Source organism: Thamnophis sirtalis, unplaced genomic scaffold (genome assembly GCF_051295495.1).
Source record: "Thamnophis sirtalis isolate CommonGarterSnake01/CBP01778 unplaced genomic scaffold, rThaSir2_p1.2 scaffold_2, whole genome shotgun sequence".
NCBI lineage: Eukaryota > Metazoa > Chordata > Lepidosauria > Squamata > Natricidae > Thamnophis > Thamnophis sirtalis.
This window is the reverse complement of record NW_028261382.1, coordinates 134,499,078-134,515,011: the sequence shown is the minus strand read 5'-3', so window position 1 is coordinate 134,515,011 and position 15,934 is coordinate 134,499,078. Positions and strand designations below refer to the sequence as shown.

The following is a 15,934-nucleotide window of genomic DNA, read 5'->3' as shown; positions in this document are numbered from 1 at the left end:
TCACTAGGAATATTCATAGCAGGGGCGGGCTGGAGCGGCATGTTGATGAGGACGTGGAGCTGGAAGCAGCCGACTCCACAGCCCTGGTTCACAGCACCCCAAACAAGTTCAATAATATCAAGGGCAACATACGAAATCGACTGATGAACAAAGAAGTTACTAAGCAGGTATGTTAAATAATTTGTTTTTGGTTTATTAAATACAATTATATATTGCAATTATACATTTTTGTAGTTTAAACTATAAATTGCGCAAAATTATGTTTTTGTCGAAGTGACACACAACGCGAGTTATGCTCGATTTTTTGCCGATTTTTGACACACCACGCCAAAAAGGTTGCCCATCACTGCCTTATACTTAAGAATCGCACCAGCAGATTTAGAATGCATCTAGTGCCCATCCTATGTGGTCAGTAGGATCAAAGAATCCTGTTTTACAAATATCGCTGTAATCAGAAGAAGGCTTACCACACACACACACACACACACACACACACCCTTCAATACATTACAGGTTCTTCAGAACCTTCAATCTTTTGAATTTTTGGTGGCCATGCATTGATCTAAGATTCATACTACCATTCCACCAAGCAACCAGAGAAGTCTGCAAATCTATTGTTACCTTGATGCATTTTTTTTCTATCAGCATTATCAGGTTTCTGACTACAATTCCCCTTAGTCCTCTCCATCAATTATCAGCATATTCTTACCTATCCTTGATAGTTTACTATGTTAATTTCAATACTGGAGACTTTTACTTTCACACATGCATGTCTTTTGCTGTTCAGATTTTCAGAAGGTACTTCACTGGACAAGGCATATCCAGAAACACATTTTTCTTAGTTAATTCACCAGTGCCTGAATTTTAGCAAGCCTTGGTTTGAACATATTGTATTACATTTTTAAGAGAGACTTAAAAATATTTGTAGTATTGTCATTAAAATGGTGTTAGTCAATAGGGTGCCTTCTAGCATCATCTTTCACCAGGGTAATACACATTGAAGTCTCAGGTATCAGGTAAGGACAAGGTTGGGGACAGACGGATAGAATTTAAAGGAAATTGGTCACATCCTCAGATTCAGAGGATATGTCTACAAAAAAACTGGAATGATTGGGGGAGACTATTGACTACTTGAATCATAGCATGAAAACAACTGTGACATGTTAGCATCCTAAGGGAGAAAGAGAATGAAAATGGTGCAAAGTTTAAAATTAGTTGCAATTAAGGGACTAATGTGGAGGATTTTGCTCACCATTTCCTCTGTGTACTGACTGTTTTTCTATCTCATTCGAATTTACAAATTAAAATTCTTCCTGTGGGCACCATTAGTTACAGTAATGAAAAGATGGGCAGTGATATTGCTTTTTAATGAGACTTTTATTAATTCAGTGGTATTTGTATGCTTATTAATTATACATAAATAAATAAATTCCTAATTTTCTTTGCCTCTGTTCTTAAATATATTCATTGGCCAGGGGCATTTTGAGTAGGGCGAAGATGTAAGCAGCCAGCTGGAGAGCTTTTCTTGGTTTTGTATGGGGATTATGAGGATTAAAAGTCAACACATCTGTAGAGTATTTAACTGAGGAAAAGCTGGTTTATATTATAAATCACAGATTAATTGATATTACATTTTTAATTGCAACTATTGCTGTTATACACAGTGACTAAGATAGTTTCAAATCTATTTTAATTATTTAGCTTCTAATGGGTTTTTTTCAAAACATCATTCTAATTCTTATTTTGACAATACAATATAGTACTGTCCTGAAATTTATTAGTTTTGTTTTATTTCTCTATCAGCCTATCTCAACAAATGAGTCTGGATGGCATACATTATGAAACATAAAAAGAGTTAAAACAATACAAAATAAATATATACGGGCCCAAATAAAACTGTTACTATGGGCATTAATACAGACAGAAAATGGGTCCCTTAGCACCCAACCAAGTCTTCACAGCCTTGTCAAAGGCCAACCCGGCACAGGTCATTCTGATATCTGAAGAGGACAGAGTTGACCTCATTTTCTTTAAGAGCTGACAGAATCATCTCCTCTCTCAAGCATGCATTCACTACTCCCACTTGTCATTGAATCAGTGGTGGGATTCAAATTTTTTTACTACCGATTCTGTGGACGTGGCTTTGTGGGTGTGGCTTTGTGGGCATGGCAAGGGAAAGATACTGCAAAATCCCCATTCCCTGCCTACTCCTGTAGAGGGGGGAGATTACTGCAAAATCCCCATTCCCTCCACCCCACAAACCTGCTTCTCCTGTTCAGGGCAACAAAAGAAGATTGGCTATGAGGCAGTGGGGGTGGAGCCAGATTCCCTCCACCCCACAAACCTGCTTCTCCTGTTCAGGGCAACAAAAGAAGATTGGCTATGAGGCAGTGGGGGTGGAGCCAGCCTATATGCCGGTTCTCCAAACTATTCAAAATTTCCCCTACTGGTTCTCCAGAACTTGTCAGAACTGGCTGAATACCATCTCTGCATTGAATATGTCGCAAGGATTATCTTCAGTGTAAGATTAGGCTCCCCGCCCCCCAAGAACAAAGGACTGGGGTGGGCTCATTGTGAGGAACGGGTTGAAGAACACACATTTGCAGTTTTTTGTATTTATCCATATTTGTGTATCATCTGCTTCAAACTGATGAAGAATGTGCCATCAATTCTTGTTCTTTGTAGATAGAAAACACTCCAATTGCCAAAAGATTGAGGGTTGCATACAGAAATGGGTCCTTTTGTTACCAACCTTTGCTGTAACCAACTTTTTTACTTCATAAAACATCACATTCAAGTGCCATTGAATGTGGCTTCTTTTTCTTTCACAGCTTTTTTTGGAAAATACCTCAATGAATACAATGGCAGCTATATCCCCCCTGGCTGGCGAGAGTGGGTTGGATTAATAAAAAATTCTCGTTTCTATAATTACACTGTTTGTCGCAATGGCCTTAAAGAGAAGCATGGATTTGAATATGCAAAGGTAAGGAAGGATCACATTAATCTTATTATGCACATAGGTAAAACCTATTCTTGATAGAAGAAATGATATTTTAAAATCACTTTATTGAAATAAAACTCTTAATTTTTTTGTTACTGTATGGCCAGAATTTTTTTCACATAATGTTCATAGAAGGTCGGTAACACTATGGATTTCTGGTTATGAAGAAAAAATAATGAAAGCTACTGAATCCTGGAAATTTGACAGTGGCAACAAACAAACACACAAATTACACAGCACATTTGTTTCCCATAAAAAGCAATTGTCTTTTATCTTTTGGGAGAGAGATAATTTGCAAAAGTTTCTGGTTTCCAGTGCTATCTATGACTCCATGTTATGTACAATATTTTGGCATTTGAAGTTTGAAGAAAACTTCCTCCTTCAGAAAATACTTTTTCCCCAGTAAGTCTTTCACTGTTGACAGAGAAGAGCTAGTGGGACTGGCTTAATGGAAAAACATATTTGAAAATCAGTGAAATTTATCTTTCAAACTGATTTTTAGAACTTTATTAAATTTTTAAACAAGTAGGATAAAAACTAACTGAAACTAATAAGTCAGGTGAGAATTTTTTTGAAAAATTAAAGGACAAAGCCAAAAGCTCAGAAAAAAAGAAATTTAAAGAAATAAATTCTGGTTTTCTTATACAACATTTATACATTTAAGCTGACCTCTTACTCTAGAGTTATGACATACTTTCTTTCATACTTTTTCACATGTATCTGCAAAGTACTTTTGGTGTTAGGAGTTTGAGAAACAGTCCTGGAATGAGGACAAAGTGTTCACAGCTGTATGGGCTTCCCTTAATAGTGTTATGTGTCAAAAAATCCTGCACTTTTTTTCACTGTTGCTTTTGCAGCTGTTCATGACCCTGAGTCCACATCATCTGATTGATTAGTCCAGTCTGGAAATGGCTGAAATTGTATGTTCATGTTACCTTGGAACTCCTCACTGGAGTACATGCCAGTCATTTGATCAAAAACGCCGCAAACCTAGAGATGACAGATAGTTTAATTCCCAACTTTTTAAAAAGTCTCTCTCTCTCTCTCTCTCTCTCTCTCTCTCTCTCTCTCTCTCTCTCTGTGTGTGTGTGTGTGTGTGTGTGAGAGAGAGAGAGAGAGAGAGAGAGAGACAGAGAGAGACAGAGACAGAGAGAGAGATATTTCATTTTATTACATTGGCTATAGGTTAAGCTGCTTAGTTGATATGATAGGATTTTTATATTAGTAGCTGTGCTGTGCTGTTCTAAAATGAGCTGATTTCTTTAGAAATGCAAGTATTCTTTTTTAATTACAATTATAACCAAGAGGCTATGGGTAGCTTGGATATGATTTAAATGTCCCAAAGTCTTTGTCTTCTACTTAAAAGGTGTCATTCCTACTTACCTTACACAGATAAGTCTATTGGAATGCAGCCATTCATCTGCATATATTTGATCTGGGAACTATGCCCAGCCTCTAAAACTAGATAGGTGAAATCCTTTCAAAGCCTATTGGACTAAGCCACTATAATATGACCTTGTGATATTGGATGCAGTTGGCAAATTGTCATTTATGTTGAATGTTTGTTTCAGGACTATTTTACAGATTTAATCACTAATGACAGTATCAGTTATTTCAAAATGTCTAAGAGGACATATCCCCATAGACCTATAATGATGGTGATCAGCCATGCAGCTCCCCATGGCCCAGAAGACTCTGCACCACAATTCTCTGAGCTGTATGCAAACGCTTCTCAGCACATGTAAGTGAAACTTCATACTGTGAACATGCTGGGGATTTGCCACTTCATTGCTGACTGCCCTTTTCAGGTGTGGAATGGAAATTTGATGTCCTGCATAGCCTCAGCCAGTCACCTTCTTGCCCTGCTTCAATTCCTTGAGGGTTCAATAAAATATTCTAGAATATTCCATACTTATGCAAGGGTCCATATTTTCTACCTTTTGAAAAACATAATCTTTACTTTTTTTGTTTTAGGAAAGCCTTGTAAACACTGAGAATACTGAGTTGTCATTTGCCTTGGTGTCTAAAGCAGTTGGAACACCTTTTTCTTCCATTTTTCCTTTTTTTCTCCCGGGGTTGCCTGAGTTTCTTTCAAGTTTCTCTCTGAACATTTGGTCTCATTTCTGTACAATTGATATTAAGTTTGCACTAAAGAAACAGTAAAGTCTTGGTATTGTGCAGTGGATTTTACCAATTCATGGTGGTAGATGCGGATCACATATTTGCATGCTTTCTCTGTTAAAAACCAATGAGTAGCATCTACAAAATGGGTATGAATTAAAATAATAGTGATATTTTTTTATGTATTTGCTAATGTGTTTATAATATGGAAGACACATTTGCAGCCTAAAACATATTTCAGAAAATATATTTCATAATCTCCTAAGCCTGAGATAAATGGTTGCACAAGAAAAAAAGCCAGTTTATGTCACCATTTTAAAATAATAAATGAAAAAAGGCTATATTTTTGACATCTATACTTCTTCCCATCCCATTGACAATTCCCATGCTTTTGCTTTGATATCTTAATTGGTGCAACAAATTCAGACCAAAATTTGTTGGGTAGCACCATTAAATCTGGATAAAAGGGTTTGTGAAGTGCTTTATTTTAAACTGTTTTAAGTGAAACTTTGTAAACTTCATCATTTTTGAATATTTCAGATGCAAAACATCTTCAAAATAGCTCTGTTTCTAGCTTATTTTTGTACTTGAAATTGGGACATTCCAATTCCCAAACATTTATTTTTGTCTATTCCTAGTTTTGAGATCCCAAATGTCTAACAAATAATCAGTACATAAATATATCCCCCCAAAAATCAGAGTTGTTGACTGAAGTTGCAGGCAAACATAATTTTAAGATACAAAAATTTCCCAACCTGGATAAGCTGAACCAACCATAGTCATGCAGTCATGGAACCGAATGGTTAGAAAGTGTCATGGAGATCATCTAGTCCAATTCCCTTTCCAGTACAGAATCTACTGCAATAGCTATCTCTGACAGATGGCTGTCCACCCTGTTTAAACACCTCCCATAAGAGTCTAAAATCTCCTGAAGGAATTTGTTCCATTGTTTAACAGCAAAATGATATACTTTCTGATATCCAATCAAAATTTGCTTCCTAAGTATTCCATTTTCTACATTAGAATCATTTGGAAAACAGCTATCACACTTACCCACAGACTTCTCCAAATTATATATCCACAACTCCTCCAATTGTTTTCTTATAAAGATTTTCTTCCAGATCTCTTAATCATCGTAATGGTTCTCTGGATATGCTCCAATGTATCAGAGTTTGTCCAACCAGCACAGAAATGAGAGCACAAATGACTTGATATTTTTACAGTATTTTTGTTGATGCAACCTTGAGTTGCATTTGCTTTATTTCCATCAACACTGTTGGCTCATGTTCAAATTGTAATCCACCAAGACACCCAATTTCTCTCAGGAATATTGCTTCCCAACATGGTCTTCCCTACTCTACACTTATGCCTTTGATTTTTCATTTCCAAATCAAGGTATTTTCTCCTGTTAAAATCCATCTTGTTGCTCTATTGTTATAGCTTGTCAATACATCCTAAGTTCTAAAACTGTAATAATTCTCTATCTACCCTATGTATATGTCATCCATGTTATGTTTCCTAAGTCATCACTCAAATCATTAATAAATAGTATATTAACACTACAGAGCCTGGGATCTTTGTAGTGTTACTATTCAATACCTCTTTCCACTTGACTGAGAGCCAGTCCTGTAGGCACGCAAGGGTTTATAACTGTAATGAGTTCTGTATCCATTCCCTGGAAGCAAAATCCAGTCCACAATGTGCTTATCTCCTGTATTAAGTTTTTGTGGGAGTCTGGGCCACACTCCCTTAACAGACTGTTGGGCCAACAGATTGGTGCCTCTTAGCAGGGAGTCTTTGGTCACCCCCACTGGAAAGGCAAACAGCTCTATTTAGGCCGAGCACTTACTTTTTAAATACTGAAAGATTGACCTTCTAAAATTTTTGACTTTCTAAAAAAGTATGCATTATCACTTCAGCCTCTAACGTTTCTTCTCCCACCCCAAAAATAAACAGGATAGCAGACAGGATAGCAGGATGAGGCAGGAGAGTAAGGAAGAGGAGGGAGGGCTCGCCTGAAGGCTCTCAGACATGGCTGTGTTCTAAAAATTTAATTAGAAGCAGATTTCATGGAGTGGTTGAAACTAAGGCCAAGTAATAGCCCCATTTAATCATTTTTAAAGCATGTAAGCTGCACTGTTCCCATCGCCCTCTACATATGGGGGAGGGGGTGTCTGCAGCTGAGAGACTCCACTCTCTGTGGAGGCTGTCTGCACAGTTGAGAGCTCTGATTGACCAGGGTTTCCAATTAAATGAAAGGTCTTCATGGACAAAGGAAGCCCTCTTTTGCAGTAAGTGGCTTGTTACCTGTTGGAAATGATGGAGGGCAAAACAGAGTTAAATTGTTTGTCTTCACACTTGCCCGCATTTTGCATGTGGAATCTATGCTCACTTTTAAAAAATGATCAAAGACAGCTCTCAAGCATTAAACTTAGCAGCCACTTCCACTCTTCTGCGTTAGGAGATTGAGAAAAGTTTTGTCTGCACTGGACACTATATGATATTAATATCTGAACTTGGTAACCTTGGAAACTTTTGTTAAACTCGGTATGCATCCCTGAAAATATGTAATAGTTTGAAGCCAAAGTGATTTGTGCTTAACTGATTATAAAAAGTGTGGAAGCACAAATCAGAAATCACTATTTTATCCCAACCTGGCTGTCTTGAAATTCTGGGACTATTATGCATCTTTCATTCAGTGGTTACTGCAAGTTGTTTTAATACTGAAAGACTAAACAGAGTAAAATCTTATTTGGAACTGTAAAAGGAGAAATGGAAGATAAACTGCCAGTTTGCATGACTAAATTGCTAAAGGAATGGTTTCTGCTGTTTAATACGCTGCCAGCTTATCATGGCCTGTTAACAAAGGAAAAATCCAATGTCTCCCTGACTTTTCCTTTGGCTATAGCTCGTGAAAATAATAGCAAGAGCAATATAATCATTTGGTAAGAAGTGTCATTGTTTGAGTATTTAACTATTGAGGATTCTTCTCTTTTGGTGGCTAAATATATTCTGGCACCATTATTTTCTGGTAATGGGTTTAAATTTAAGCTGTCTGATTTTTCTTTTTTGGTTTGGTTTGTATTACGTCAGACTAACAAATGTATTCGTATAATGTTAACAATGGGAAGAAATATGAAAGACAAAAGTATTGAAAGGCTAGAAAAATATATTATCTACAAGCAAAATATAAAAAATGACTAAATTGTTGAAAGTTTTGTTCCTTGCTACTATGTTGGAAAAGTAATATAACTTGTTCATGGCTAAGACCTTCAAAATTTTAGCCCCAGTACTTTATTTTCCACATTACTGTACTTTGCAGAATTAAATGCAAGTAGGAAAGTGATAATCAAATATTTATTTGAATATTCATCAGAATTTTACTGAGGTCAAATAGAACTTTTGAAACTGAGGCCAGAAAGGAATTGACTTTTGCAATTCCTTATTCTAAACAGTGCACAGAACTGGAAAAAATGCCTAATAAAAGGCCTAAAAATGATGTTTGTCTGTAGACAGTTGAATCCTAACACAGTAACGATCTTAAAGCATACGAGAAAGTGTTTTAGAAGATGTAATAGTGTAATAAACTATTAATGCTATTAAATAATATAAAAGGAATATAAATAGAAAGTTCTTTTAAAATATAAATAATCTTGGAGTTAAATTAATTTTAATAATATTTTAATAATATTAATTTTACCTCCAAGTTTGAGAACTAGATATTCTTTTGTTTGTGTGAAGTTAAACTGAACTTCTTTGGAATTTTTATAGCAAGAAAATATAGGATTCGGAATACAGCCTAAACATATAAATATTTTTAGTGAAACCTAATTAATTTAATGCAATTCAGAGTAACCAGATAGAATACCAGATAAGTACACAGATAGTCTTTGACTTAACAATTGAGCTCAAAATTTTTGTTACTGACAGTTAAGGTCGCCTCATTTTGCGACCTTCTTGCCACAGTCATTAAGTGAATCACTGGAGTTTTTAAATTAGTAACATAGTTGTTAAGTGAATTTGGCTTCCCCATTGACTTTCCTTATCAGAAGGTCACAAAAGGTGATAACATGACTCCAGGACACTGCAACCGTCATAAGTATGAGTCAATTGCCAAATTTTGAACACCTGACAATGGAAATGCTGCACTACTCATAAGTGTGAAAACTGGTCATAAGTCTCTTTTTTCGGTACCACTGTAACATTGAACAGTCACTAAATAAACTGTTGTAAATTGAGGATTACTTGTACTGGCAAAATGCAGCCAGGACATGATGGGTTCTTACCGGTTCAGACCGGTTTGGCCGAAATGGTAGTGGTTTGCCAACCTGGGTCGCTGGAACCGGCAACGACCCACGGCTGCCACACCCCCGTACCAGTTGCCCAGTCAGCGCCATGGATGCCACCATCTTGTTTTTCAGTTCTGTGCATCCGCAGAACAATTTTAACTGCACTGTGCATGTGCACGCAGTGCACATCAAGCGCGCACATAAACAACCGACAGTAGTGTTGGCTGGAATTCACCCTGAGCTAGGAATATACAATAGGTTTTGTAATCCTGTAAGAAATGTAACGTATAATCTGGACACCACAGAATCTTACCATTGTTCACCAACTGCCGTCCATCTAATTATTTAAGAATTTCTAAGTCGTGGGACATTCTGAAACCAAATTAGAAGGAAAAGTTTTTATTTTATTTACACCATTTTATTATATTTTGTTTTTAAGCTTTGTATTGAATGAAGGACTATAAACCACTCAGATGATCAGATGCATTGTAAATAATCGCATAAATATATATTTCACCCCATTTTTCCCTTCAGCAATCTTATTTTTAAAAAATCTATCAAGTTGAAACATTCTTTGCACATTCAGAATTGTCTCATATATAGTTATATATTTCCCTCACCCAAGCTTTCTGTAGGACTTATTTATTGCTTGTAACACTATGAGTTTTATATAAAGATCATCTAAACCTTAAAGTTCAATCGAATTAAGAGGAGTACCCCAAAGATCAATTAAGACAGGATCCAAAGGACTTGAAAATAGTTTTATATCATATGTTATAAATATGCAAACACAGCACCTCTGAGAAAAAAATTAAAAATGGTTCAATGTGCATCATAATTAAAAGTGTTATGAAGCATCTCTAATTTCCTCTAAGTACCTTAATAAATTATTAAATAAATTATATAACTATCATTACTTTTACACAGAATTGAATAGGAGACAAAATGAAATAAACTTTTTATTTGCCTTTGAATATATATTTTGAGGAAGGTTAGATTAATATTAAGGAAAAGGAGTAGAGCAAAGAGGAAAAAATAAATTATAATTTAAAAAGCACTGTGGTTTATTAACTTTTCCTTGTAGCTCCAAACTCTTAACAGTGTGCAAATAAATTCTGTAAAAAGGGGAGGAAATTTTCAATCCACTAATGTGACTTTGGTAGCGAAATTTAAAGAAAATGCAGTTTGCTTTTTCCTGCTTCCACAAGAGTACAAAAAGATTTCTGGATGCCCTTAATTTGTCAGATAAGCAAAATAATGACTTTAAGTTCAATAACATTTTAAACTGTATCTCCTAAATCATATTTCTTCCTGTGGAAAAAAACATATTACAGTCTTAAGGTAGTTTGGACAGAACATAATATGGATCTCTGAGATATTTCCCAATAAATGGCAAAGGCTTATCAGCTATACAAAATGGAAAGGGCAGAATATGCAGGGAGCCCTCTCGGTTTCTACCGATAAGCTTTGCCAGAGCTAATATTCCACCTAATATGTTCTGCTTCTTGTAGAATTCCAACCATGTGTAAGTTGCACTGGTGAGACTGAGATTTGAAAGACATTATTTTGACCTGAAGAGTATTAGCCTTCAATAATTCCGTTACGGATGTCTCAGATGACATTAAAATATTTGACTTGGGTCATTCTTTTTTTCAGCAACACCCAATGAAATATTTACAGCACAAACAGTAGCATTAGTGTTATTTTCTCCCATATCATAATGAGAACAGACATAACATGCTTCTTAATGATGGCTGCAGCCATTGTTTTAGGGGCGATTGGGGCAGCTGACTCTCTGTGGGCAGCATCCAAACATCAATAGACTCTTCAGTAATCAAAACGGAAGATAAACACTATTTTCTGGCTCTAATCATGGCAATTATACAAAAAGCAAGATAATAGTGCTGCAGGGAGTGGCATGGCATGCGCATGCTTAGTTTTATTTTATTTGCTTATGTGAATGGCAGAAATTGTGATGCTGTCTGCGACAAAGAGTGGAAAGCAGAAAAAATGTTGCTTGATAACTCGGCAAAGTTAGATGAAAAAAATTATCATTATTACATAGTTAAAAAACTATAACATAGTTAAAGAACTATGATACAGTTCTGTTTGTTAATGAGGAATGTCTGTTAATTAAGCAATTCCTTAATTACATGACATTCTTGCATCAGTAGGAAATTTTCTTTTTGCTATTGAATAAGGAAAAAAATATTTATTTTTAATTTTCCTAATTCTCATGACTCTGATATACATGTAGTACAGCAGTTTATCTATATATTAATTTCAAAAATGTTAATTTTCAGAAATTAGTCAGTAAAAACAGGAAAAAAACTTGCTGTGGTATAGCCAGCAAGCCTGAAAGTTGAAAGAATGATGCCTGGGGAATTCTTGGAGTTTAAGCCCACACCCTTTAAAGTGGCCAAGGTTGAAATACACTACGCTGTGGCTTGTGAGCAAGAGAGTCACACAGGGAGTCACACAGAACAATCCTCACATCCCTGATTGTTTCTTAGGAGCATATTGCCTTTATTATTTAAAACATCCATTAATGTCTATGGAGATTCTCAGTCAACCAGGGCATAGTTGTCCCAAAGATGCTTTTTCAAGAGGCAACTGGACTTTCTAATTTTTCTTTGAAGATGTTTTGCTTCTCATCCAAGAAGCTTCTTGGATGAGAAGTGAAACATCAGCCTCAGAAAAGACCAGGTGATTATAATATTGGGGTTATAAATAATATGCTAGAAGTCAGATCTCAGAATTGCATGAAATAAACTACCTACTTAATTGTGATTGCTTACTCTCAACTGGTAATTTATAAGAATGCATTTCATAACCTTGCTTTTTTTTTCTGAAAGTTATTTTGATGTGCAGTAGATAATAGCAAAAAGGGCAGATTTTTGCTTAATCTATATTATCTTCCCCTGCAGAACTCCTAGTTACAACTATGCACCCAATATGGATAAGCATTGGATCATGCAGTATACAGGGCCTATGCTTCCCATCCATATGGAATTTACAAATATCTTGCAACGCAAAAGACTTCAAACTCTGCTATCGGTTGATGATTCCATGGAAAGGGTAAAAAAATAGACATGCTTAAAACCATTCTATAGTATTACATTCTGCTCTGTTTTGAATATTGCTATGGTAGGAAACCTTTGTCCCAGAATTCCACTTACCAATACATTCCATTTTTATATAAATACCCCAATTTTTATTCCATTCATTCTTGCAACAGTATCGATAATAAGGCAAACCAAGTACATGAAAAAGGGTTATATTTCATCTGGTAAAATAGATATACGCATACCCAAGGATTGTGTAGTGAAGCATTGTAGTGTACAGGTAGTCCTATAATCATAACTGAGCCCAAAATTTCTGTTGATAAGCGAAGCAGTTGTTAAGTGAGCTGTGCCTCATTTTATGACCTTTTTTGACATAGTGGTTAATTAAATCACTACAGTTGTTAAGTGAATCATGTGGTTGTTAAGCAAATCTGGCTTTTCCCATTGATTTTGTTTGTTGAAAACCAGCTGGAAAGGTTGCAAAAAGGTAATCATAGGACCATAGGACAGTGCAACTGTCATAAATCCATGCCAGTTACCAAGAGCTCAAATTTTGATCACATAACCATGGTGATGCTGCAATGGCCATAAATGGGGAAAACAATCATAAGTCACTTTTCAACACTGTTGCAACTTCAAATGGTCACTAAACAAATAATTATAAGTCAAGAACTATCTGTATGAGTCCCTCCGTGTTCTGTACTAATTAAAAACATTCTATAATAAATTTCCTTGGGTTGTTTGAAATCTTCATTGCAAATAGTTTGATAGGTTCATTTTAGCTGATAGAAAAAAAATACAGAAAAATTAAACAAATTGTATTTGAACACATTTAAAGAGACTTTCTGTATCAGTGAAACTAACTTAGTTTTACAGTCATACTTGCTTGTTTTGCAGCCAAATAGATTCATATGACCTGGAGAATATCAGAATTGTAGAGACCTACAAAAGCTTCCCAAGATGTACATAAGATGGGAAACATAGTTTGTTTCGAGCCTGAAACAAACAGCCCATTTGAAATTATATTGATAATGGAACAAAATTCAAACTAGATTCAGTCTTTCATCACATCAAGTTTAAAATAAGTTGTATGTTCTGAGATTCCAAGAGACAATGAGAACTTGGAATCAGATCCTTACTACCTTTTCAGCATTCCATCCGTGGCCCGTAAAATGAGGATTCAAGATTGTTGCGGCTAATATGGTGACTGGGTAAACTGCTTAGATATGCTTTAAAGCACTGTGAAGCTTTATATACAGTAAGTCTAAGTGCTGTTGCTGCTGGCTTGTTTTATGGCCCAGGACCACAAAAGTAGGTGATCCCTGGCCAATGAACTCACATAAAGGTTGGAAAAAGTGGCAATGAAAAACATTGTAAAATATCATAAGTAAAGCATTTTTACCCAACCATCAACTTAGAAAAACCCTTAAGGTGTTCAGGAAAGACCACAAAAGTCTTCAATTAAACGGGGATGCTCAGCAACACAATACAAACCAAAGAGATGAAGCTAGAAAGACTCACTGATATTTAACTGACAGCCCGCAAGTACTTGGCGAAAACCATCCAGCCAAGTTATAAGTAAGTAACCAGATGCAGACCTGGACAAAAAGTTAATTTCTTATGGGTGCTACCATTCCTATCAGGTTTGTTGTTATCTTTCCAGATAATTTTTAAACTAAGTATTGTTTGTACTTAAAATGCTTAATTAGAATTCTCGCAGAAAAAAAATACAGAATATTGGTTGAGTATAAAACAAGACCAGAATGTTTTCTGAAAACTCTGATTAAGCAATAGTTGGGACAATTACGTGCTCATGTGTTTATTTGGATTTGATTGTATATTCACAAACATATCACTCAACAACCACAGCTGAATCAGCAAAAGAAGAGAAATCAAAAGTTCATCAAACAATTCCAAATGTCAGCCGGTGTATTTTTGAATACACTTTGTAAACTCAACTTCTGCAAGTCATAACAGCTTGCACAAACTGCCCACTTCCAAATAGGCTCAACAAATCATTTAAAGTAAATTAATCTCAGCAATGTTACTTCACAAGGCCTCGTTCTCACAAGCACACTTATTTTGTATTTACCTGCCTACTATCCATATCATAAACTTAAGTTTCACCGTAACAGAATTAATTTAAGAAATAGCAATAGTTTGCTTAGTATTGCTAATAGGCAGGCAATAATGGCATGAAGACATTACGTTAGCTGTCTTTTTCATCTGACTGGGCTGTGGCCAATTCTGCTGTTGTTGAGAGAATCATGTCTATATCTTTAAAGCAATAAATAAGTGTGCGTTGGTCTCAGAGCTAGTGCATTTTATCTTGCAAGATAATTAGCAATCAGAATCCAACACTGAATACTCACAAAAAGGGTGGGAATAATATAGTCAGCCCCTCAAAGTAGATCAGTCTAGGAAACCAAAGCCTCATAGATCAGTACTACTTTGATTGTAAAGCTACAATAATAGAATCTTACAAGTCTGAATGTATTCTCCCATCCTTCCCCTTATCTTCATGTGAGCTAAGGAAGAACTTGTTTAAAACTTTTATTCACATTCAATCATTGGCCTGGCTTCAGCCTCCTTTTCTCTGTTTCCTTAGTAGTAGGTCTTCCTTCCGCCCTCTACCTCTAGAGCTAGACACAGGTGAATTGATGGAAAGAACAGCTTTCATGGGCACCAATAACCATATGTGCATAGGTAGTGATGATCAGGTGGCCAGTGGTTTGCTAATGGGGGCTGTTTTCTGTTTGTGATGGGAGAAGAGCCTATTCTTTGGTCCTCAGCTTTGTTTTGGCTTCTTCCATTATGATGCTGGCTGATGTACCACAAGAAGAGGTACTATTAAGTCAGGCTTCTATGTAGTTGTTTTCTCCCCACGTCTGATCAGCAAATTCTGCCTTGGTCTTTCTTTCAGTTTATCATCTCTCTCTTTAGCTATTCCTCGGCCTCTTCCAATCATGGCTTTGGGGAGTAGACTTTTATAGGGCAGATAAACTTGATCTAGTTATCTAGTCTTAAACTGGAGGGGTACTGTAAAGGAAAGATGAAAGAAAAAGAAAAGCAAAAAGAAAAGATTTCATGTAACTCTTAGAGTGATTGAAAGCCTCAATTACAGAGCCGAGGTGGCGCAGTGGTTAAATGCAGCACTGCAGGTTACTTCAGCTGACTGCAGTTCTGCAGTTCAAATCTCACCGGCTCAGGTTTGACTCAGCCTTCCATCCTTCCGAGGTGGGTAAAATGAGGACCCGGATTGTTGTTGGGGGCAATATGCTGACTCTGTAAACCGCTTAGAGAGGGCTGAAAGCCCTATGAAGCGGTATATAAGTCTAACTGCTATTGCTATTGCTATTGCTAATTGTTCCAATCTTGAAAAAGACTAGTTCTGTTCCAAAATCATGACAAACTACTGCGCTTTGTTCCAATCTGAAAACCGCTGATGCATTTTGTTT

At 36.1% G+C, this 15,934-nt stretch overlaps 1 protein-coding gene across 4 annotated transcripts in view; it reads left to right on the top strand.

Moving 5' to 3' along the window:
* SULF1 (sulfatase 1) overlaps nucleotides 1–15,934 on the top strand; it is a 102,722-nt gene that overhangs the window by 57,537 nt on the left and 29,251 nt on the right. For all 4 annotated transcript variants that reach the window (XM_087706964.1, XM_087706965.1, XM_014062177.2 and 1 more), the window contains 3 exons: nucleotides 2,832–2,983; nucleotides 4,573–4,742; nucleotides 12,339–12,489. In XM_087706964.1, coding sequence (XP_087563090.1) covers nucleotides 2,832–2,983; nucleotides 4,573–4,742; nucleotides 12,339–12,489 — 473 coding nt within the window. The remainder of the gene's footprint in view (nucleotides 1–2,831; nucleotides 2,984–4,572; nucleotides 4,743–12,338; nucleotides 12,490–15,934) is intronic.